General features: G+C 47.0%; 2 protein-coding genes across 8 annotated transcripts in view; both read left to right on the forward strand.

Annotated features, from left to right (window-relative positions):
- SH3BP2 (SH3 domain binding protein 2) overlaps positions 1-1,940 on the forward strand; it is a 34,187-nt gene extending 32,247 nt beyond the window's left edge. For 5 of the 7 annotated variants that reach the window (XM_032492918.1, XM_032492921.1, XM_032492936.1 and 2 more), the window contains 3 exons: positions 209-290; positions 953-1,012; positions 1,344-1,481. In XM_032492918.1, the coding sequence (XP_032348809.1) occupies positions 209-290; positions 953-1,012; positions 1,344-1,481 (280 nt within the window). Of the gene's footprint in view, positions 1-208; positions 291-952; positions 1,013-1,343 lie in introns of all 7 variants that reach the window. The other 2 variants (XM_032492909.1, XM_032492943.1) reach the window with 1 other exon arrangement.
- Positions 1,941-11,481: 9,541 nt separating this feature from the next.
- ADD1 (adducin 1) overlaps positions 11,482-25,350 on the forward strand; it is a 74,810-nt gene continuing 60,941 nt past the window's right edge. Inside the window, 1 exon segment of the mRNA XM_032492904.1 lies at positions 11,482-11,649. The gene's annotated coding sequence lies outside the window, so the exon portion shown is untranslated.

The following is a 25,350-nucleotide window of genomic DNA, read 5'->3' on the forward strand; positions in this document are numbered from 1 at the left end:
AGTGCCACGAGAAGCTTGGCAAAAGAGCAGAGCGCGTGAGCCCAGCGCTGCAGTGGGCCGTCCCCCCTGGGTCTGTGCAGCTGGGTCTCGGGGTGCCCAGTGCTCTCGGGGCCTGAGCAGCAGAGGCTGGGAGGACAGAAAGCCTGGGGGGTCCCCGAGAGAGTGGTCTGTGGGTGGTTCCTCTGTCGACGTGACTGTTTCACTTCAGGCTGTTCAAAGCCACAAGCCCCCGGGAAGAGCCCCAGGACGGACTCTACTGCATCCGGAACTCCTCCACCAAGTCAGGGAAGGTAGGCACCCAGGGAGGGCACCTGAGGTCACCCTGCTGAGCAAAGACCCCCCCCCCCCGACAGCTGCACTGTAGTAGGGTCTTCTGGCTTCCACACACCCAGGCTGACAGGTGAGCACAGGGCTGTACAGTTTATTGGTCACTGCCCCACGCAGCCTCAGATTTGGCATCTCAGCTGAGCTTCATCCTTGAGGTCTCTGCCTGGCAGTCCCCTCCCCATTTATTCTCAGGAACTAGAGACCACGTGCAGTGATGCCCACCCCTCAGCATGAGCACGAGGCGGGAAAGCAGGGTTGGAGGTCCCAGGACTCTGATGGGGTGGGTGATTCCCACACATTGAAGGGGAGGGTGCCTGGGGCAGTGGGAGTGGTGGGTGGTCTGCAGGACTGCCAGTGCCCCTCCAAGGGTGAATTGTGTGACCTCACTGAGCCTCAGTTTCCCCACTGTGAGAGCTCATCCTGGACTGGACCAGCCACTTGCTACTGTTACTCAGGTCTTCTCAGAGGCTGTCTGAGGGCAGGAGTCCTGCTGCCCACGCGCAGGGCGAGCCTTCCCCACGGACCCGGCCCTCATGCTGCTCCCTGGCCTCTGAGGTCTGTCGTCTTTCCTGAGGTGAGCGCTGCTCTCGGCTGAGCCGTCCATTGCCCGCTTCTCTTCCTTCAGGTCCTGGTCGTGTGGGATGAAACCTCCAACAAAGTGAGGAACTACCGCATCTTTGAGAAGGTGAGTGGGCTGGCCCTACCCGAGGGTCCTGGACGGGCGGGGAACCCTGGCCTGGGGCTTGGCTGGGGTCAGGGCAGACTTTCCTTGGTAGAGCATAGGCAGTGAGTGGTCGGAGGCCAGCACCTCCGGACATCCCCCTCCCCCTCCCTCCTCCGCTGCCTCAGCCTCCCCCTCTCCTTGCCCTTCTGTGTCCTCCACTGACCCTAAGGAGATGGCATGATCAGCCCTCGACTCTGGGCTTATTTGCAGACTTTGCCTGCATCCCTTGGGCAGTGTGTTACAGGCTGACCACCTGGCCCGGTCCCCCTGACCCTGCCACCCTCCCCCCCAGGACTCTAAATTCTACCTGGAGGGTGACGTTCTGTTTCTGAGCGTGGGCAGCCTGGTGGAGCACTACCACACCCACGTGCTGCCAGGCCACCAGAGCCTGCTGCTGCGGCTCCCCTACGGCTACGCCAGGCCCAGGTGACACCTCCTCCACATGCTGCCGGGCAGAGACGACCATGGGGGCCCCCCGGAAGGAGACAGGCCTGCCTGAGAGGACGATCAGGAGCCAGCACCAAGCTCTGACCTGGGGCCTCCCCAGCAGCCACCGTGTAGAAACTGCCAGGCCAGGCCCCACCCAGCAGGCTGGGTCCCCGGGGCTAGGCCGGGCTCTGGCCTCCAGAGAACTGGACGGGGCAGTGGGGCTTTCCTATCCCACCCCATCCACCCTGCCCACCTCCCAGCCTGAGCCTAGCCTGGACTTCATGGACAGGAATTCTGGTCCCCCAGCACGCCCACCTTGCACTGGCTGGAAGCTAGGCAGGGTTGGGGCATTTGGGATGGGGGCAGGGGCTGGCCCCAGGAACCCCCTCAGAACGCTACAACGCAGGCTCCGTGAGGGGCCATTGCCACACAATAAAGCACAGATGACCTTTGTCTGGGAGGCCAGAGCTTCTTTGGGAAGGAGTGGCCAGCCTAACTGAGCCTCCACACCAGCGTACACGCGGGGACTGCAGCCGATGGTCTTGTCTTCTAGGCCGCAGGCTGCGAAATGACTTACTTGCCCAGGGGCGCACAGCTGGTAACACAACAGGACTCAGGTCAGGCAGTCTGGACTCAGAGCCTGTGCTGCAGAGCTCCAGGTTCTGCTGCCACAAGTCAGGTCCAGGGTGGTGGGGCTGTAGGGCTAACAGGCCCCTCACGTCTGCAGTTGTGTTGTCTGCTGGATTAACCAGCGGTTCCTGGGAGACAGCTGGGCAGGAGGTTCTCGCAGTGCCCGCTGTCTGGGGCAGCAGAGTGTGCAGGGGCTGGGAGCCTGGAACCCAGCTGGAGGCTCCAGGAGGACTTCTCGGAGGAGGTCATGGCTACAGTGCAGCAGGAAGAACAGGCCCTGAGGAGGCAAAGAATGGGTGGGGACAGTGGTACCCAATGCCCAAGTCCTCTGGTCAATACCTGGCTCAGGCCCTGCCCCGACTGCAGCAGACTGTTCTTCCAGACTCCACCTTTTTTTTTTTTTTTTTTTTCTCGTAAAAACAGACTCAGCTGGGTGTCAGAGCTGGCAGGGAACTCAGGGTCATTTTGATCCTCGCTGTGCTTTTTGCTGGGAATGAGGAATTTGTTATGTAAAATCCAAGCCACAAAAACACTTATGTCTACTAGCGAGTGATTAATGCTCCCTGGAGAAGGCCCTTTGTTTGGATGTCCCCTCCCCTACTGGGGAGACCATCTGAGGTGGGGGGTTGGTCTGGAGGAGAGGGAGACAGGAGACCACTCAGGGGATGTGGGAGGCTCCTTGAGGTGCAGTGGCTGAGACAGCAGCCATCTCCCTCCAGGAACCAAGCATCCAGCACCACCTGCAGGTGTTTCTTCTTCAGCCGCCCCAGGGGGCGGGGTCAGCGCAGCACAGGGGAGCGGGCCCCTGGGGCTTCTGTTCTGCATCGAGCAGTTCCTCCTCCCTACGGTTGCAGCTCTCTGCCCTGAACTTGCGTGGGGATCCCGGTGAGGCACACTGTTCCCAACTGGCTGTAGCTTCCCTTCCTGTGAAATTTTTCACTGGGGGCTTGAATCAGAAGCAGTTCCCAGCGGGGCCGGGGATGGTGGTGATCCCTGCAGGACGCAGGGTGCCGCCACTTGGATCTGACATGCAGCAACTTGGGAGCCCTGAACTCTGGAAGGTTTGGGGTTTCTGGGGCCAAGAGCCAGGTGATGGGTCCTTCTGGCTGCCTGGACAGATGAGGACTGTGTCTGCCAGATGCCCACCCCAGGACCTGGCCTCGCCTGGCCTCCCAGGCCCGGGACCTCAGTTGCTAGAGTGTGTGTTGGTGGTGGATGGGGCCCGAGGCATGGCACCCCAACATGAAGGAAAGGCCGGAAGGGGTCCCTGTCCCTCCTGAGACTTGCTTGAGTGCCTTCTTCCTCACGTAGGGCTGGAGGGTGCTCACCACGTACGGAGCACTTCCTGTGTGCAAGGCGCTAAGGTGCACTTGACATAGTTTGCCCAGAGGAGCAGCTGCTATGAGGCCTATTTTACAGGTGAGAAAACTGAGGTTCAGAGAGGCCTGGATTCAAGCCCCAGCTCTGCTGTTTATTGTCACATGATCTGTCCTTTGCAGCTCTGAGCCCAGACCTTGGCCTTGCCTAGCTCCCCGTCACCCTTTGTGGCCTCTGGCGGTCATTGTTGGGTGTCTTGTTAGTCAGCCTCCCAGGGTTCTGGGCATGCCTTCGCCCAGCCAAGGGGGCCACAGCTCTGGGGGGGACAAAGTGGACCTGCCTCACCCTGCTCTTCCCTCCTGGCCCCGGTATAAGACTAGGGGCCATCCTGCTCACTCATCTTACAGGTAGGGAAACTGAGGCTCAGAGAGGATTTGCTGACCTTCCCAGCCTAATTGTGAGTTCAAAGATGGCTTCTATTCCTGGGCTCCAGAAAAGGGCCCCAGACACTTTGGGAAGCTTCTCCAAGCCAAGCGCTGAACATGGTTTTACTTTTCCTACACTTAATCAGGAAGAGTGCTCACTGAGCCTCTGTACCTTCTGTTAATGGAGATTTTTGTGGTTAAAGAAAAGTTGTTACAACCAGAAGAGGCCACAAAAACAAGCCAGAGTTTCTCCCAGTCCCCACCCCAACTCTGGGTCACATTGCGAGGACGCCCCAGGCCGGATGGGTGGCTCTGACAGCACCAGCAAAGATAAGAGAGCAGGCCTGGGACCACGGGGTTTCATGTCCAGCACCCAGTGGCTGAACTCTGGAGGGGATGGTGCAGAGGACAGCAAGGCCACCCAGGGACTATCGGGAAGAGCTGGCACATGAACCAAACTCGTGTGTCTCCAGAGGTGGGGCAGTGAGGGGAGGGCCACAGCCCGTCTCTGGCTGCCACCCTGCAGCACGGAGCCCCTCACGGGGCAGCGCGCGCACACGTCTGGGTCCTCTGTGCTGGCGTGTCCTGTCCCCCCACCTGGAAAAGACTGCCTGGGTGGAGGCCTCGGAGAGGACCCCTGTCGTGGTGGCAGGGACCTCAGAGATGGCTGAGTAGCCACCCCGCATCTGGGTGCCTTCTAGCACTTCCTCACGGGAGGGAGTGTCACAGGATGCAGAGCAGACCCGACCCCATCTGCCTCTTCGGACTTCCTTTGCTCCTCAGAAACCTTAGAGGCTGCCTGACAGCTACCCTTGCATCACACTCTGGCTGCATCCCTGGCCATGCCCTGAGCTACTCAGAGCTGAGGCCCCTCCTTTTTCCTTTTATTTCCCATGGACTAAAACACATTCAGAAAAGTGAACAAAGCGCAAATGTACAGCGTTTAACAAACTGTCACGTAATGAACGTCAGGAAGTAGACCCTCCAGCCCCCATGTACCCTCCCTATCTCATCACCATCCCGTCCCTCACAAGTAACCCATGCCCTGGCTTTGGTGGGGCTCCTGTTCCTGTTTTGCTATGAAGCCCCCATTTCCTGGTTTCCTGTTTTTGCATTTTATGTGAGTGGAATCATACAGATAGACGCAAGCTTTGGCGTCTGGCTGCTTCTCCCCATCACGGTGTCTTTGAGATTCATTTATGTTGCTGTGCATAGCTGCAGCTGGCTCAAATTCACTACTGAAAGCCGTTCCACTGTATGACCATGGTAGTTCACAGATCTGTTTTACTGCAGATGGACTTCTGGCTTGTGTTCAGTTTGGAACCATCCCAGACAGTGCTACTAGCAATAGTCTTATCTGTGTTTCTGATGTGTGTGCAGGAGTTTCTCTGGGGTCTGACTCCTGAGTTCTAGGGCATCAGGACTTTTGTTTTCAAAGAATTTTGCAGTAAAAGATTTTCCCTGGTTCCACATCCTTGCCAACACTTGGTATTGCCAGGCTCTTTTTTGTTTTTGCCGACCGGCGGGTGTATAATTATGGCTTTAATTTGCATTTAGCTAATTCCGAATGAGGTTGAGCACATTTTCATGTGTTTATTAACCGTTTTGATTTTGTCTCCTGTGGACTGTTTATTCAAATCTTCTGCCCATTTTTTCTGCTGTCTCTTTCTTATGCATCGTTAAGAACTGGCTGTATATCCTCAGTATTGTGATGTGTTACCCGTACTTTCTCCAGCTCTGTAATCGTTTTCGGCATATAGCAAGATAAGGAGTCACTTTCATTTCCCCCACAAGAGTCACCCACCTACCCCTGCATCATGTATTCATAATCTGTCCTGTCCCCACCCATCTGCAGTGCCGCTTGCCATGTCTCCATAGGTGTGTAAGTCTGTGGACTCTTTGTTCTGTTCCATCCGTCCATTTCTACACCAATAGCACGCTATCTTAATACTGTCGCTTGCTTATGTCTTGATATCTGGTAAAGTAAGTCCTCACCATATTTTTCTTCTTTGAAAGTGTCTTGGCTATCCTGGTCAGTTCAATTAATAAAAACTTGGTTGGTGTTTTAACTGGGAATTCATTGTAGCTATGAAACAGCTTGGGGAAAATGGACATCTTTACAACATTGAGCCTTCTGATTCATGAACATGGGTCTAACTCTTGTTTGGTTTCTATTCTTCAAGGCTTTCCCATAGGATTTAAAAAAAAAAATTTCCACTACAGTCTGCCACAGCTTTTGCTGGGTTTGATTCATAGATACTTCACATTTCTCTTAGTCTATTGTGTATGTTTTTCATTTAATTTTTCATTGTCTGTTGCTAGAATGGGGGAAATGTCTTCTAGCTAGACTTGTGTTAAACGTAACTGAATCTCCGTTTGTGTTTTGGGCCGTCTCTTCTGTGCTGCTTTTTCTCCTTTTCTCTCCTTTGTTTTCCTTCCTTTGGATTGGGGAGCTTCTAAGCCTTCCACTTTCCCTCTTCTTCTAGTTCAAAAGTTATATGGTCCATTTCTAGTCTTAACTAATTCTAGAATAGTAAGTATTTTTGTGTCCTTCCTGGACAACACTAGGACTTTGGGTGACTTTAACTTTATTGATCTCCTCATGACTTGATATTACTGTTGTCTACATGTCTAATTTTGTACTGTTTTTTGAAAAAATTTTCCTTCTTTTTATTTTTTTCTTCTTTTTTTCGGGGGGGAGGAGTAATTAGGTTTGTTTGTTTATGGTGGTAGTGGGAATTGAACCCAGGACCTCATGCATGCTAAGCAGCCACTCTACCACTGAGATAAACCCTCCCTCCATATTATTTTTTTAACTCCCACACAAGACAGTATTTCTTTCTTCCTCCTTCCTTCCCTCCCTCCCACCCTTCCTTTCTATTTTCTTGGAAAAGGAAGGTATATTTTAATAGCATTAAAACTATTTTTTATTATGGTAAAATACACATGATATAACTTTACCATTTTAACCATTTTAAGTGTACAGTGCCACGGCATGAAGTACATTCACCTTGTTGTGAAACCATCGCCACCATCCAACCCGTAACTCTTTCATCCTGTTTAGACTGAAACTCTGTATCTCTTAATTAGTAACTCCTTATTCCTCCTCCTCCAGCCCCTGGCAACCACCTCTCCTTTCTTTCTCTATGAATTTGACTATTCTAGGTCCCTCATACAAGTGGAACCATGATTTGTCATTTTGTGACTGGCTTATTTCAGGCAGCATAACATCTTCATGATTCCATTGTTGTAGCAGGTGTTAGAATTTCCTTCGTTTTAAGGCTGAATAATATTCCCTTGTGCGCATAAACCATGCTTTGTTCATCCCTTCACTTGACAGCATTTGCGTCGTCACTCAACACTTCCACCTCTGGTTACTGTTGACAACTCTGCCTTGAGCACAGACACACAGACAGGTTAGTCTCTCCAGTCCCTTTGGGTGTGTGCCACAAGTGGAACTGCAGTGTCATAGGGTAATTCTTTACCTTTTTGAGGAACCACCACACCATTTTCCACAGCGGCTGTACCATTTTACATTCCCACCAGCAATGCCCAAGGGTTCAAATTTCTTTACATCCTTGTCAACACTTATTTTCCTTTCCTTTCCTCTTCTCTTTCTTTCTTTTCTTTTTTTATAATAGCAGTCCTGACGGAGTTAAGTAGTACCTCGTGGTGATTTTGATTTGCAGTTTTTTAATGATTAGTGATGCTGAGCGTCTTTTCACGGGCTTACTGGTTTACATGTGTCTTTGGAGAAGTGTCTTATTTAGGTTCTCTGCCCGCTTCTTAGTTGGGTTATTTGCTTTCTCGGTGCTGAGTTGGAGATTCACGAGTCTTTCTCATTCACGGTCTTCTTAGACTGAGTTCTTCAGAGGCAAAGCCTGTAACAGGGCTCTTGTGCAAATGACTTACGGAGGGAACGTCCTCAGGGGAAACCGCGTGGGGAGACCAGGACAGCACGAAGGAAGCACAGAGGCAGGCAGTGGTCTCAGCTGGAGAACCAGCTTCCGCCTGATCTTCGTGGGGCGCTCTGGAGTATGACTTGTCCCAGAATTGGCTTTGCTTTGAGGGGACCAGCCGTGTGTGCCCCTGGGTCAGCCAGTTATTGGGTCTGGGCAGTCCAGGAAGGGAGAGAATCGCCCGGGCGAGGGCAACACTCTGGAGAAAGGGGCTCTGAGGGCCATTAGCAGGTAACATTCACAGCACCTGGAGAGGGGACCACTTCCAGCACCAACCCGGAAAGGCAATCTGGGCAGGGCACCAATCCCAACCACTAATTCCACCCCTGGAACTGATCAGATCCACTTGTTTCTCACACTGAGTTCAATCCATTCAGACACAAACTCTTCAGCATTCTGACTGGCCACAGTACCCAGGAGAACGGCCAAGAGACGGAAGGATGGCCTGTGCAGCCCCACTGCTGCAGTCGGCCCCAGGGCCACCGCTGACAACTCAGCGTTCCCTTTTCCACCATCCACGCTAGATCTCTCTTCCTCACGCCAGCCCTTTGGCTCTTCTAGATAGTTCGCCCCCGAAGGCCCCCCTCCCGGGGAGCCTGCCCTTATCAGGCCGTGTTGCCATGCCTGCCTGTTTACAGTTACTGGGTCTGGGAGTACCCAGGGACACCCTGCCCCTGAGAGCCTGAGCGCCAATCACAGCATGTGGCTGGGAGCCCTGCACACGCACAATAGTGAGGGTCAGCTACCGCTGCCAGTGTGGTGCTCCTTTCTGTGCCTCTGATCTACTGACGCAAGTTGTCCCGAGTGACCAGGTGGCAACTGTGTCCCCTGGAAAAATGTCCTCGTTGGTAACCCCAACCTCTAGACTCGCTGTACTTAGTGCTGCAGAGTGGGAGGCACAAATTCCTCACGTGGGTCACTGGGCAGTCTACCTATTAGAGATGGAGCCTTGCAAAACGGTTGCTTATTGATATAGAATGCCTACCACTAATGTCATTTACCAGCTGGAGCCTCACTGAGTCCTCAAGTGGCTGGTCCATCTCTCTAGTAGATCAGCAACTCCCGGATGGTACAGTATACAGCAGGGGTGGCAGGTCCTTGGTCTGGTGTCCACTGAGACATCTCCTTTGCCATAAAGCAGATCTTTTAGTACTAGGTGGTGGTGTAGGATTTCATGTCAGCACACCAGACCTTTGTGAGTGCTTGGTAGTGGTGCTGGCTTAAGTATCTCAGGCAGAAAAGGCAAACCCACACTCTATCTTGAAGAGCATGAGTCATTGCTTTTTCTAGGACAGAAGGAATCCAGTGTCATCAACTTGCCACAGGTGGCTGGTTGGCTCCTGCAGGCCTCAGCCTTGGTGTCTGATGCTGACAGGTCAGACACTGGCCATGACAGGGGCTGGACCAGCCTTGGTTACAGGGAGCCCATGCTGATGGGCTCATGCGTAGCCTCCACCTTGCCATCATGGCTGCTTCATTCGTGAGACGATTATGCAGAAGACAGATCCTGGCTGATCCCCGCTGGCTGAGCCACTCCATCTGCTTGGTTGTTTACAGCCTCTGTGGTGGGTGCTCTCTGGCAGACATTAACATGCAATACAAGATCTTCACCCTTTGCACCAGTTCTCATAGGTCCACATGCCTCGTACCTCCTTGTCCCTGAACGTCCAGATTTCTCCTTCTAAGCTCCTGAAAAACCAGCTAAATCATTTCTCACTGCCTGTGAGTCCAGGCCATGTCTCCCTCCACACAAAGTGAGTGGTCAGTTTCACCATCTGAAGGTTTGAGATGATGTCCTTTCAGGGTGACCGCAGGGTGGGGCTACAGGGCAGCAGCAGCAGGCCATTTTCAGCACACACCAGTGCATTGAGCCAACCTTCCTATGACTAATAATATATTTTTTCCCCCTTTGTCACTGTGTCACAGGGAATCCCCTGAGACCACAGGTGTGAGCTGAGAGGTACTGGAGCTGCAGTAGCAGGGGTCTGGACCACTTACCTCTGCCCCTCCGTGAACCCAATCCTGGATCTACTGCTTTCAGATTATAACTTATCTACCTGACTTTGTCTTGGCAGTCGGACAGAACCAAACGATGAGCAGTTCTGGCCACAGAGTCACTTTTGATGTCCCAAAGAAACATTCCGTTTCTACCAGAGTCCAGTAGCAAGCCAGAAGTTACTTTCTGAGCTGCTTGGATCTGTGGGTTTATAGTTTCTATCAAATTAAAAAAATTTAGCCATTGTATTTTCAAACAGTATTTCTATCCTCCCAACCTCCACCTCTATTTTCAAGGACTCCAATTTCATATATACTAGGCCTCCTGAAGGTGTCTACAGCTCACTGGTGCTCTGTTCATTCTTTTCCAGGCTCTTTTCTCTCTGTTTCACTTGGTTTCTTTTCCCATGTAATTAAGTTCACTAATATTTTCTTCTGTGGGGTCTAATCTGCTGTTGAACCCAATGAGTGTAATTCTTCATTTCTGACATTGTGTTTTTCAGCTTTGGAAGTTTGACTTGGGTCTTCTTTGTATCTTCTGTGTCTACTTCACATGCTCAGTTATCTTCTGCTACTGTCATCCTCCCTCCAGCAAGCCCTGACTGATACCCCTATGGGCCCTGCCTTGCCGCTGTGTGCAAGGGGAACAGGAGTGAGTGATGCAGAATTGTGGACTCTTGTCAGAATAGTCTTCTGAGAAAAGCCAACGTCCAGATCAGAGGTCTATTATCCATAAACAGTATCCCCGACCCTTCCACGGACAAGGCCAAAGAGGACTGTGCTGGCACCGGCTGCCTGGGTTCCACACTTTTCTTCCACTGTCCAACGCGGGACCTCAAATTTCTGTGGGTATAAAGGGAGCTAGAAGCCCTACTCGTACGTCTCCTGGGTCTTTTGGGGACTCAGATAAGACAACATGAGGGGCACTTTGGAGGCAGGTGCTGATGTGGTGTCTAGTCCAGCCTCCAGGTCACTGGAAGGTGTCCTGGTCTCACCAAAGCCCTGGTTGTGCGGCGGTGACTGGCGCTCGTTCATCCACATCAGCAGGCAGCCGCCCGCCCGCTCTGTGGGGCCTTATCAGGATCCACAAACCCCGATGCCCGGCCCCACCCTGCTGCCAGCCCAGCCCCCAGCTCTGCCAGTGGGCCGGGCCGCCCGCAGCGGCGTCTGGACACAGCCCAGCACAGGCTGGCACAGGCGCCGGGGCCGTCTGCTGGAGGAGCCGGCGAGGCGGGCGGGGAGAGGCCCTTTCTGGCGGAGGTGGGCCTGGAGCCACCGTTTAGCACGCCCCCCAGAGTATCCCGTGAACCTGGCCCGCGGGAAGCCTCCCCGAGCCTGACCAGCGGCAATGAATGAGCGGCCGAGCGGGCGCCGCTGGCACAGCCAGCCCGGGGCTTCAGCGACGAGGCCTGTGTGGCTGCGACCCGGGGACCCAATGCAACCGACCGTCCGCCTTCCGCAGCGGGCGGGCGGGGCGGCCGCTGCTCGGACTCGCGAAAGGCCGCGGCCCCGGGCGGAGCCCACCGCATCCTGGCCCCGCCCCGCCGCGCCCGCCCGCTCGCGTCCAGCCAATCGCAGGGCGCGTTGCTGGGCGGTGAGGCGAGGGCTGGGCCTGTGGGCTGGCGCGTTGTTGGGCTGCGGCCGCTGCAGGCCGCACCCAGCTCTGGCGGTGGGGTTGCGCCGAGGGCGGAGGGGGCGGGAGGCCGGGCGGGCCGGAGCTGCGGGCTGGGGTGCGCGCGGCGGGCAGGGGGCGGAGCCGGAGCCCTAGCCCTAGCGGGAGCGGACGGGCGGCGGCCGCACTCGCACCTGGGAGCCCGCGCGCTGCCCGCGATTCGCCCCTGAGGTGAGGCCCCTGCGCAGGGCGGCGGCGGGGCCCGTAGCGCGGCGGAGCGGCCCAGGGGCTTCAGGCCGGGCCCCGGGCCGGCGGCGGCGCGGGGGGTGGGTCCGCACTGGCGGGGGGCCCGTGGGGGCCGCCCCGGGAGGCGTCCCCGTTGTTCGGCCGTGGGCCCTGGCCGGGTGCGGAGGGGCCAACGCCCTGCAAGCTTCTCTCCACACGGGCTTGTCTGTGGGGGCGCCTGGGCAACTCGTCTGTGGGCTGGGCGGGGGGCTTCGGGGTCCGTGTGGAAAAGCAGGGTCCGGGCCGGGCGTTGAGTCAGCCTGGTGCTCGCGACGGCCGGGCCCGTGGTCCGAAGCGCGGACGGCTCGAGATGTTTGTGCATAGGCGCAGACAGACTCGGGCATCCGGATCCTGCCTGTCAGCTCTCGGTTTTTAAAAAACGACAGCTTCTGCGAAAAAGGGAAAAGCCAGACCTGCCTGCGAATGGTAATAAGGTTGTCCTGCAACTTTGTTAGTGAAGGCTGTTGGACGTCTTCGCCCCTCCTTCTCTTTCCTTTCTTTTTCGCTTTGTTTTTTTTGGGGGGGGAGGGGTGTCAGAGGGTCTCTGCCTCTAACAGTTTTATTATTGCTCTTGTAATTCATGGCTCAGGATATTTTGTAGGTGCTCATTTCATGCGTACCTACCTTGAAATAAATATTTTGGTTAATCTGAAACTGCTGGTGGTGTGACCATCTGAATTTGCCTAAATGACATAAAGCAGTTGTCGTATCTCCAAGAACCAGAAACATACCTGATAGGTGTATGCAGTGCTGGAGAGTTACAGAACGATTTTTTTTTTTTGCATGTGAAAAATTGATTAAATCTTAATGAGGATAGGAAATACGCTGCTGAAAGGTCCACCCTGTCTTCTTTGCAAAACACATCAGTAAAGGCCCCAGGTGAAAATGAGTCAGAGTGGACGAGCAGGAGTTCAGCAGGCATCAGAGAGGGGAGGGTGCACCAGGCAAAGAGGGTGAATTGTATGAGGGTGAGATTGTAATCAATGGAGTCTTTAATTAATGGGCAGATGCCAGCGCACGTGTGAATTTTTTTTAAATCCAAAATCGTAATATACCCCTTTGACTGACTGTGGGGAAAACGAGAACAGTAAAGTTGTTTTTTAAGGAAGTGGATGGTTTTGGCAGTCAGAGCGCTTTTCAGAGTTTTGATGTGGTTTACGGCAGGACAAACGATATTTTACTGCTTGTGTGGTTTTAGTTCCAGAGGCTCACCGAATGACAGGAACCTAAATTCTATCCAGGCTCCAAAAGGTGGGATCGTTTCCTTTCCAAAATCTGATTACTACAGCTAACCATTTTCTCTTTTAACTCTTTGATATTGTCTGATACTGACAAGGTTTTGTTTGGTATTCAGTTTTGTGTTACTGCTTTTACTATAAAAGCTGTTTCTCTTGATGATTAGGTTTTGGTTAGTTCTTTCAAGTAGTCATTGTACTGAGTCAGAAAAGTAAATATTGAAATGCTTTAAAAGATGCTTTTTTAAAAAACCCTGGAAAAATCAAATATCCGACCAGTGTTAAAATTTTCTTGATTTTCTCTCTCTCTTATTTTTTTAACAGTTTGAATCAGGGCCCAAATGCTATGCGTACATTGTAACTTGTTTTAATCCGTAGGCTCCTCCATCTTTTGTTATCTCTTGTAATTTATTTGTTGCTCAAATTGATGGTTTGTCCTGTGGAATTACACACAGTCTGGATTTTATTCTGTTTTGTAGTTAACTATACAGAATCTGCTGTACATTTACTGTAATTTGGTTGGATCTAAGGCGTGATCCGATTCAGGTTGGATTTATTTTTGTCAAGAAGACTTTATAGATTAGTATGCAGATAAAGATGAGTAGTCTTCTTGCCAGTGTTTAGAGTCAGTATTTCTTGAGGCATTGAAAAATGTTGATATTTTAATTATATAACTTAATCATTTATTAGCTGGAATATTTCTATAAAGAGAAATTTCCCCTCCGTAATTTAGTTACCGTGAATTATAGCTCTTTTAGGAAATGGAGGATAAATGCTTAATTCCTCTCTTACTAGTTTTGGAAATAATAAGCTGGCATCCTCCAGAAGTAGCCAGTGAATTCTGTACATGTATTTGTGTCATTGTGAACTCGTGGATTTAAACATATTTGATATGGTTCAGTCCATTGTAGATCCTTATTGATACTCAAATTATTGCATCATTGTCCAGTAAGAATTTGTTCAAATTGGCTCCTAAATCCTTTGGACACAACTCTAATAGTCTTTGTTTGATCTTCTTTCTGTATGACAAACTGTACCAGACTCATCTTACACATTTTCTGTCCCAGCCCTGGAATTGTCCATTTTTTCCAAGGAGCTTTGATTTCTTTTAATGAAAAAATAGTATTTAGTAATCATAGTCTGTGCCCTGAGGTTGTTCATTACCACTAAATTGATCATTGTTTCCAGGTCTTTTCAGTGCACACACATCGTGGATTACTGACACTTTGACAGAGTTGTGTTTAACCTTCTTGATCTTACACCTGTATCTTTTTTCCCCTAAGACAAATATCTTGATTCTAATTACTCATTGTTTTATCCGACACTGTACACACATTTCAGTATCAGAAGAATAATACAAACACTACCCCCAACTAATAAAAACTGTTTAAGAGGGTTTTTTTTTGCATCCTTATTTGGAATATGTAGTTAAATTACTGTGTTTTGAAGTCACTTAGAATAGTTACTCCATGATTTTGCCTCCACTAGATGTGTAGTAGTCTTTTGTTTTTTATTTTGCTTTCGACATTTAGGAGTTGCTTTTTTAAAAATTGAGGTGTATTTGATGTACAACAGTATATAAATTGCAGGTGTGTAATACAATGATTTGTAATTTTTAAAGGTTCTATACCCCCATTTATAGTTATTATGAAATAGTGGCTAAGGAATTGATTTTTTTAAATTTAATTTTGTTTTCTAATTTTGTAAAATATTAAAAGGCTTTCAAGGTCAAACATAAAACGAGATGCAACCAGCCCTCCGTACCCGTGGTTCTGCAGCATTGGATATGTAAGGCTGACTGTAACCCATTCCTTCTTTTCCCTATGGATTACCTTTCAACTCTCTTCACGCATTTTGCACTGCCTCCCCCAGTCTGTTCTCTGTATCCATGAGTTTGGTTTTTTTGTCTTGTTTTTAGATAAGTGAAATCATATGGTATCTGTCTTTCTCTGTCTGACTTATTTCTCTTGGCATGATGTTCCTGAGGTTCATCCATGCTGTAGACTGTGTCAGGATTTTCTTTGTTTTTAAGGCTGAATAACATTCCTTTGTATGTATATGCCACATTTTGCTTATCCATTTATCCCTCGTTGAACACTCGGTTTGTTTCCACATTTCAGCAATTGTGCATAGTGCTGCTATGAACATGGATATACGAGTGTCTCTTTGAGACCCTACGTTCAGGTCTTTGAGGTATATACCCATTATTAGAATTGCTGGATCATATGGTAATTCTGTTTAAAAAATTTTGAGGAACCATTGTACATTCCAACCAGTAGAGCAAAAGGGTCCCAATTTCTTCACATCTTTGCCAACATTTGTTTTCTTTTTTTTTGATAGTATCCATCCTAACAGATATGAGGTGGTATGTCATTGTTGTTTGACTTGCATTTCTGTGATCCCATCATGCTTTTTTTCACTTAACATTTGGCATCCATGCCAGACTGTAATATAGACATATTTCTCATTCCTTCTTTCAGTTGCTTTGTGCTTCTTTACGTGGTTGTATCATACTTTATTTAAGAAGACGTGACTGCTTTTAATGACTGTTTAACACAAGTGTCTTGTCCGGTAGTGGCATTTTTTTCTTATACTGTGATTTGGTGAGAATTTTCTGGTACATTTAAAATTATCAGAATGGAAGGAAGTACTTCACAGGGGTGTGATGTCATGCTCTGAAATTCTGTTCTATTGAGAAGACTAGCCTTCTCTGTTACGTGGTAGTTAACAGCTACAGGTGTTGAAGACTAGTTTTACATTTTAAGTTTTTTGAACAGCTGCTATTTCAATCCCTCAATTGCAGTGATAATTTGGGGTTGGTTTCATAAATGCTATTTCTGAGATAAAATCATCTGACTCATATAGACACAGTAAGTTCATTATTAGTCAAGTTGTTAACATCCCATTTTAGTAATCTTTTTCTGTTGTTTCCTATTGTTCTCTCACTCATTATAAATCTACATATTCACTGAATCCTGAGTATTTAAGCTTTAAGATCTAAAATATTAGACTCATAGGTTATAGTGTGTGGAAAACGAAGCCTACAAGTATAGTTGTTAATGCTCTCTTGCTGTCAGCTCTGCCTTCAGAATACATCCTGAATCAGCCCTTCTGTCCCATCCGCACTGTTACCACCTGGGTCCCAGCAGCCGCCTTGTCTCCCTTGGACTGCTGCAGCAGCCTCTAGCTGGTTTCCCCAAGTCCTTTCTTCCTGCTTACTCTCCACCTGGCAGCTAGGGTGACTTACATGGTGTAAATTAGATCATGTTCTGTCTTGCTGAAACCCTTCAAAGGCAGATAAAGCGGTTGCCTCTAGGGAACTATGAGGCTGTTGGGCAGGGGTGGGACAAGACTTTCTTTTCTCTGTATAACCTTATAAGTCTTTCAGATTTTGACTCATGTAATTGGATGATGCACTCACAATGAAATAAGTAATTTTACAAACAAAACAAAGCAACCCAATGACTTCTCGTTACATGTAGAACAAAATCCGGATTCCTTGTCATGCTCCCGTCCTGCCGTTCTGCTTCCTCAGGTATGTTGCGTTCTCAGTAGCCTTCCTGCAGCCTGCCTAGCTCGTTTCTGATATGGAGAGTTGCATGTTGATCCCTCTGCCTAGAACAAGTGCTTTTACACCCCTCCTTCTCACCTTTCAGGACTCCGCTTAAATGTCTTTTAAAGAATCCTCCTTAACTGCCCTTTTAATGTAGGTTTTCCCTGTCACTCACTAACTCAGACACTTCTGTTCTTCAGTTTTGATTGTCTGTTTACTTTTGTTTTTGCTTCCACAAGAATGATACTCCATTAAGGCAGTGGATATTTATCCACTGTTTAAGCTGGCCCCTCTGTGTTCTTGCTAGAATGAGTTCTGAGTCATAGACTAGGCTGTGACACTTCCCTGTCAGAGCTTTCAGTGATTCTCCATGGCCCGTCAGCCCCGAGTTCCAGGACTAGGCTTTCAAGGTTTGTCCTCTTCCCTCATCTCCAGTCTCATCTCTTATAGCACTTTGGTTTCGCTTCCCACTGTGTTTTGAGCACTTAGCATGACACCTGGTAGGTGCCCAGTAAGTATGTGGGGAATGAATGAATGATTTAGGATTGGTCTCTTTAAGTCTTTGTGAAATTGTCACACAGTTAGGAAAATGACAGCTAAAAATAAAAGGCCATCAGGGAGGGCTACATAAAGAAGGTAGAATTAAACTTGATACTGAAAGCTGGACTCAGTGGGCAAAGAAAAAATGGCATTTTGTGAAGGAGAAATGGCAGGTTTTTTTAGACTAAATTTTTTGTAGCCACGTTTTATGGCAGCGGCTTAAACACATACACAGAGATCCTACCTAGACTTGAATCCTGACCCTGGGCCAGGTGGTTCAAATGCATTCCCTGATTAAGAACTGCTGCTTTATGGCCTTGCTCTTAGAACAGTGGTCCCTTGCATAACTAGTGTTGCAGTGGACCCAGGACTACCGTCTGTGAAGGTGGGGTTACTTACCCACATTGGATGCAGCGTTTAAATGACTGTTGAAAAATAGGGATACCATTTAGCTGGTAACATAGAATTCCTGAAATTCAGTTTAAACTGGAATTTTCATCTTTTTAAACACTTGCTGTATGCTAGTCATTGTACTTTTTATATATTATCTCATTTAATCCTTAAAACAATCCTATTGCGTAGATACTATTATCATTTTTTTCAGTTGAAGAAAACCAAGGAAGTTTAAGTGATTGCCAGGGTCCCATAGGAGATGGTGGTGCTGGGATTCAGACCAAGGATGTCTAACCCCAGAGATGATACTCTTAGCCACCAGGCTGTACTGCCCTTCGTCTGTATATTTTCTTCATCCTGTTACTTAGTCACTTGGCTATACCCGTGGGCCCTGGGCTTCCCCGTGAGGGCAGGTGCTGAGCCTTGTCTAGTGCTCTGTTTCCCCAGGCTTGCACGGTGCCTGGGGGAGAGCAGGTCCTTAAGAATTATTTGTTGCAGTAGTGATCTTCAGTTAATTTTCAGAAAGCTTAGTTTTCAGAAATAATGTTCATGGCAAAATTAGAGGCCCATCTGTTCCCTTAAGGCAGGAGTCGGCGAACTTTCTGTAAAGGGCTGGATAATAAATACTTCAGGCTTTGAGAGCTGTGTAATCTCTCAGCTACTTAGTTCTGCTGTTGCATGAAAGCAGCCATAGAGGATTCGTAAATGAATCAATAACTGTCCAATAAAACCTTCCTTATGGGCTCTGAAATTTAAATTGATTTCATGTCTGTCGTTATTTATGTTCCAAAAAATTTTTTTTAGCCTTTGAAGATCTGTGTTAGCTTGTGGCCCTTATAAAAGCAGGCAGTGAGCTGGATTTGGCTTGGGAGGTCGGGCATTTGCTGATTTCTGCCTGGAGTCTAAATTTTATTATTAGGTCCAGTTAGGTATCTGCCTTCTGGACTGAACTGTTTCGTCTGCCAGTGGACCTTCTTTTACTGCATCCTGCTTCGGCCTGCAGTGAGCAGCTGTGTGGGAGAAACACTACCCTGAGATGTCACATGGTGTTGGCTGTAGGGCAGTCGTTGGGGGTCTTGTCCTTTATAGTAAGCGAAATACTATTCTTTTCTTCATTAAGGAATCTGTTTTACTTTTCTTTGAGTAGAACTTTCAACATCATTATTCTAGTTGTATCCCAGAATGAATTTTTATATTTTGTATTTGTCCTTTAGTTTAATATATTTCAGCTGTGGTTTAATAGAAAGAGCTACTTGGAGTTAGAAAGGGCTGGTTACACATAGCTGTGTAACTCTTTTTGCCAAATTAATCTTTTCTGTGTGTGTTTTGTTTTGAGGGGGGTAGGTAACTAGGTTTGTTTATTTATTTACTAATTTTTTTTTTTTTAACTAGGGATTGAACTCAAGACCTCATGCATGCTAACCATGCACTCTACCTCTGAGCTATACCCCCCCCCCCAGTGAATCTTAAGCTAGCATTATACCTGGCCTAGAGGAAGAGCCTAAGGAATGGTGAGGCCCCTTTCCTACCCCCACCTCCACCACTTCCTCCACCTCACATCCTTGGGCAAATCACTTCTCTTTTTTCTGAGCTTCAGTTTTCCCATTTATGCAATGGGTATGACCATACCTTCCTTATCTACTTCAGAGAGTTTGTATGAAATTAAGTGAAAAAGTACTTTGTAAGCGGTAGATGCTGCCCAAGTGTGTGATTTATTATCCTATATTTAGATTATACTTGGGAGCAAGAAAGGAGAGAGGAACCATTACTAATGGTGCATTAACTTCTCTTGAATGCACCTCCAACAGTTAATCTCATGCCTTTTGGGTGTAAAAACATTGTACTGAAAAAATCCGATGCTGTGTGTATTATAGCTAATCTTGCCAGATGAAATGACAGAAACTTGCTATACTAAATTACAGATTTGCACCCAAAGACTTGGAACTCAAAACCGTGGGACTAAAGTCTTTCAGTTTTCCCTTTAAAGATGCTGCTTCACTGCCGTCTTGCTCGTGTCACCTATAAGCAGTCTGCTGCCATCTGTATCTTGTTCTTCTACATGCGTTGTCTTTTTCTTTGGCTGCTTTCAAGACTTTCCTTATCACTGGTTTTGAGCAATTTTATTTTGATGTGCTTCTGTGTTCCACAGTTTTTTACGTGTATCTTGTGCTTGGGATCCATTGAGAGCTTTCTTGGATCTGTGGGTTTGTAGTGTTCATCAAACTAGGGAAAATTTTGGCCATTTTTTAAGAAATATTTTTTCTTCTCTATGTCACCTCTTTGAAGAACTCCAGTTTCATTCAGGTTAGACCATTTAAAGTTGCCCCATGGCTCATGGATGCTCTGTTTGTTTGTCTTTTCTCTGTGTGTTTTGTTTTGATTGTTTTTTTATTGCTCTATCTTTAGATTCACTCCTCTCTTTTCTACAGTGTTTAATCTACCGTTAATCTTGTTCAGTGTAGTTTTTTATCTTATGTTGTAGCTTTCATCTTGAGAAGTTCAGTTTGTATCATTTTTATATCTTCCATCTTTCTGTTTGAGATTTTGAACGTACGTAATACCGTTGTACTCCCTGTTCTGGTGATCTTGTCCACCAGTTGTAACTTCTTTCTCAGTTCTGGGTTGGATTTGATTGACTTAGCTCCTCGATAGGGTATATTTTCCTGCTTCTTTGCTCATCAAGTAATTCTTTGCTGGATTCCAGACATTGTAAATTTTTCATTGATGGGTTCTGAATCATGATGTAGTCCTATAAACATTCTTAAACTCTGTTCTGTTATGTTAGCAGTAGGACTTTAAAATTTTTCCTGTGTTGGAGATGGTGAATGGCACCATTTTTCTTTTTACACAAATTAAATTCCTAGCCTTCTTGAGAAGCTAAAGTCACTAAAACAACACCACCAACAGAAACAGTTTATGTTTGAATCCTAGAAATCAATTTGTTTTTATCTTCCCCCATGCTTTGGCAGGTTATTTTGATAAGGAGAAGGGATGTCCTCGTTTGAATTTCCTGTCTTGTAAGGTTTTAAAAGCTGAATCTAAGATTTGGTTAAGTAGCAGATTAAATTTGCTAATACTTGTTTAGTTTATTCAGTGCTTACTAGCTATCACATGGCTCCTTAAAACATTTAGGACTCTTAACATAGCATAACATTAAACATTAACAAAACTGTTCAGCAGTTAATGTTTTCTCTAACCCTCCGTAGGCGGGATACTTGGCTGGCAGGGATGAAGGGAGGCGAGTTTAATTCAGTCTGCCCTTTGAGCTTTGTTTATCCCAGAAGCACCTTTTTAAGCAATTGTTATGACTAATGTATGACACTGGTTTTGATCCCTGTTAGCTTAAAAGTGTTGAGCCTATTTGGTACGATTTTATATGAATTTATGCTCCATAGGAAAAAGATGGCATTTTAAATAAAATAGGACTGGAGTCTGCAGGCCACTTAATTTTTAACTGAACAGTGACTTGAGAACTTGCTCTTCCAGGATAAAATGGCAACAGTCATTTTAAAATAAGTTACTTTGCAAGAATATTTTCCATTCTGTAGCTTTTATTAACTTGCATATCAGTCCTGTCTCTTCACACATAGGTATTGAGCACCTCTAATATGCTGGGTTCAACTCTGGGCACAGTGGACAGAGCAGGAATGAGACGCACAGAGGTTGAGACACATCCCCCTCTCTGGGGAACTTACGTTCTAGAATGAGAGATAGGTAATAACAAAACACTGTAGTATCAGGTAGGAATAATGCGTGAAGGCCATGGCGGCAGGGTGAGGGCAGAGAGATGATGCCGCAAGGGCCTGTTTCACATGGGGGTAAGGCAGGCTTCTCTGAGGAGGTGACAGTTCGTCAGAGATTGAACCTGTGTGCATCTGGAGGGAAACGGATGGGCAGTGGAGACACATCTCACTGCACACGGCTTCTTGTTGCCTGTTGATGGCAGCTGCTGAAGGGGCGGGCCACGTGGGCCAGACTTCTGGAGGAGAAAACCCTCGTGGGCTGTGACCTAGACGAGGGACCGGAGCAGGTGCTGTTTTCCAGTTTCCCTTTGCACGCCTAGTGCCTGGCACTGGGGAGTACAGGTGTGAAATTGAGGTTTTTGGGGAGCCCGTCTAATGGTGACAGAGTTATTGTCAGTAGCAGCATACTTAAATAATCATGAAGTAGTCACAGTGATAGCTGCAGGAATTTTTATCAGGCACTGTGTGGGAAGCATCGTTACCCATTTTGCAGATGAGAAGCTATGCGACAGGTTTAGTGACTTGCCCAAGAGCACACAGCCAGAACGGTGGTATGTACATGACCTCCTTTAAAAAATAAAGTATTACACATGACGAAACCCACTTTGCTCCTCCTTAATACGTCTTTGTGAATGCTCAGTAACAGCACACATGAATCTATTCCATTCTCTTTCATAGTCTCAGGTATTTCATTTTACGGATATTGTATAATTTATTACTGCTGCTGTATTGAGATTTGATTCCCAGTTTTAACTGTTACAAACTTTTTCAGTTGATACTCTTGCATCTCTGTCCTTGGGCACTGTGAAGTGTATCTGTAGATACATTCTCAGAATTGAGAGTACCTGGTCAAGGATATTGGTGCTTTTAGTTTCCATAGCTATTTCCAAATTACCCTCCTAACGAGTTATACCAGGTTATACTCCCACCAACTGCGTGTTTCCACCACATAAGAAAGTGGAGGTAATCATAGTGCCTATTTTGCAGTTACTGTGAAGATTAAATGAACTAAATACATAAAAGGTATCCAGTAAGCTGTCAGTAAATGGCTGTTATGTATTACAAATACAGTTATTAACCATATTCCTGAACCTCATTACCAAAAATACTGTCAGCCTCCGAGCTGCTTCGGGAGGTTGGGAAGGGGGTTTATATAATCGACCACAGCAGCGTACGCTCCTCAGATCCCGTACCTGTGTCAGAACAGTTTGCTCTGTGCTGGGGCCCGGGGGCCTGGGGGCCCAGGGCTGGGAGCTTGCGCTTGGTGTCAGGGGTGCGACCCACAGGCACACGCGCGTTTATGCTCTGCCCAGGCCGCGCTCGGTGACTGGCCTCAGTGGAGGTTGGCCCCTTGTGTGCCTCTGCAGCACCCTGGGATGGTAGCTCTGAGTGTCTCCACCGGGAGGAGGAGGCCCCCACTTGGGAGGGACCTTTAGAATATCCTGTCTCAGACTCTTGGTTCTCCCTTTCTCTTATTCGGAAAGACTTAGTTTAAATTTACCCCATTGATCGACTTACTGAGAGTGATTCAGGGAGCTCCTCACCTAAACAAGGAGTTTTTCTCATCTGCACGCTACTGCCTAAAATGCCTTGTGGAGGAGACAAAGCAGTTGGTGGTAAGAAGTGAACAAGTCTTCAGCCAGAGGGTGTGAGTTTACTGCAGGTTCACTGAGGGTTACCCAGCAGTGGGTGATAAAGTCACTTAACTGCTCCCAGTCTCAGTTTTCTCTGACACAAAATGAAGTGGTTATAAGATGCAAAGAAGAGAATGTTGTGAAAACTCTCTGAAAATGCAAATGCTGAGTGAAAACATACATTTACAGAAAAACTTGACATGAATGTTCATAGCCGAAAAGTGGAAACAAACCCAATAATAAAGAATGAAATACTGATCCGTGCTATGCATGGATGAACTTGGGAAACTTCATGCTAAGTGAAAGAAGCCAGAGAAAGGCTGGAGGGGAGGGAGGAATAGGAATGGGGAGTGACTGCTGATGTATGTGGGGTTTCTTCTTGGGTGTTGAAGATGTTATAAAATTAGGTTGTGTTGATGGTTACACATTTCTGTTAATGTACTGAAACCCAATGAACTGTACACACATGAATTTTATATGTGAATGTCAAAAAAGCTGTAGAAATGCAAATGCTGCATTAAGAATTTTATTTTCACTAAAGTCAGTTGTCAACTGTTGGTTGGGGTATTAGGGACGTAGTGTCAGGATGCAGTTCCAGTTGTGGCACTCAGAATATGTAGCCCTGGGCCAAGTTGGTGAGATTCTCTGAACTCATCTTTTTCTTCTGTTGAAATAGGAATAGTAGTAGTACGAATCTTACCTAACTAGAGGTGTTGTGGGCCCGTGGTGAGAGGGCTTCTGAATGTGTGTTGTACGTAGGTTTGCTATCAGTGCTTTCCTTTCCCTTCCTCCTTTAACAGTGTACAGAGGAGGGAGAAGCAGATGTTAAGAGGAAAAGGCACAGAAAAGCAATAATAGAAAAAAAACCCTCTTTACTAGCTACTCCCACTCTCTTTTTTTAAAGCTCTGTGCAGGGATAGTTTTGTTTGTTACAGCTACAGTATTTGCAGTTTGCAGGAACTTTGTGGTTAAGCCATTCTTTCTAAGATTTAAGAATATTTTAGTTAACAGGCCAGCCTTGTTCCCAGGTGATACCATTAACCGAGTTGTTACTGCATAGAGCCTCAGGCAAGAAGGGAGGGTAGAAACGGTGCTTGAGTCTCATGGAATGGCTCCCTTTAGGGGTGAGTCTACTTTAGTAGGAGAGATGTGAAGTTAGTCTGCTCCCTTAGGGGGAACTTAATAACCCCACCTTGCCAGATACTCTGTCTTGGTTTATTCTGAGCATCGTCCCTGGAACTGAAGCACAGCGCTCTTTGGCAGAATAACCACCAGGAATGTCACTGACCTAGGATGTCTGAAATATTGAATGTGCACCATTTTCTGCATAGGGCGTTTGACTGATGGATTGATTTGGAAAGCAGGGAATTTCTTGAAGGAAACATTTCTTTTCCAGATTTTAGTCAAGCGATGATGGTATGGATTTTCTTTGTCTCTAGATTAGAAATGACATTAAGGAGGTTTCTTAATTCATTAAACTATACATATATACCCCCCACTTCCTCCTCAATTCACTGAACTTTTAAAAAGGGCTTCAGTGTGCCGAGGCATTGCACTGGACATTGGGGAATCAAAGATAAGAGCAGAGGTCCTGCTTCAAGGGCTCATGGCTCTTCAGACTGGACGGGGAGGTAGCCCACGAGGATGACTACAGGGAACTCCTGTAGGGCCTTCTCTGTAGTGGCATGAGGTGGATCCCTGTTAGAGCTGTTCAGGTCATTGAGATGTTTCATATCACTTGCCCACAGTTATTTTTATCATTTCTATTTTATAAAACTGAAGCTAGCGATTTTTAAAAAATCTATACTTCTTTTTTAATTCATTTTTTTGGTTTATTTTTGAGGGGGGAGGTAATCAGTTTCTTTATTTATTTGTTTGTTTATTCATTCATTCATTTATTTATTTAATGGAGGTACTGGGGATTGAACCCATGACGTTGTGCATGCTAAGCACATGCTCTACCACTGAGCTGTACCCTCCCCCTGAAGCTAGTGATTTTAAAGTCTGTTTTACTTTTTCTTAGTGGATAATTTCCATTTTGATTATTTCATAATGCCCTAGGGTGAAGTCCAATCTTCATGAAAATAGTGCAGATTTTGCTGACAATAACTATGGAAGGTTGCCAGTAACTTTCTCATAAAATGAGTTATTTGTACATTATTTCATCTCTTGACCCCAGATTTCACTGTGCTGTGAAAAAAGCCGTGACATCATCTTTATTCTCAGTATAAGTCAAGCCTGGATGGTATTTATAAGAATGAATACATGAGTTACATCTTACAGGACGTACATTTTTTTTTCCTGAAAGGGCATATATGGTTTATGTTTAAAGCCTCAGGTGATCGGGACATTTGTAGTGATATTCTAAGATACAATGTAACTTTCAGAGTAGTTTAAAGGATTAGAAATCATATATATAAAGCATAGTAAGCGTGGTTACTAAATGGTTTGGAGTTTATTCTGTTTGTAACTTCTTAGAAATTGGTCACTTACTCTTTTGTTGTTGTTGTTTTTAGTTTTTTAAATAGCAAATAACGGAAGCAAATCTC

The sequence above is a fragment of the Camelus ferus genome, chromosome 2 (genome assembly GCF_009834535.1).
Source record: "Camelus ferus isolate YT-003-E chromosome 2, BCGSAC_Cfer_1.0, whole genome shotgun sequence".
NCBI classification, from domain to species: Eukaryota; Metazoa; Chordata; class Mammalia; order Artiodactyla; family Camelidae; genus Camelus; species Camelus ferus.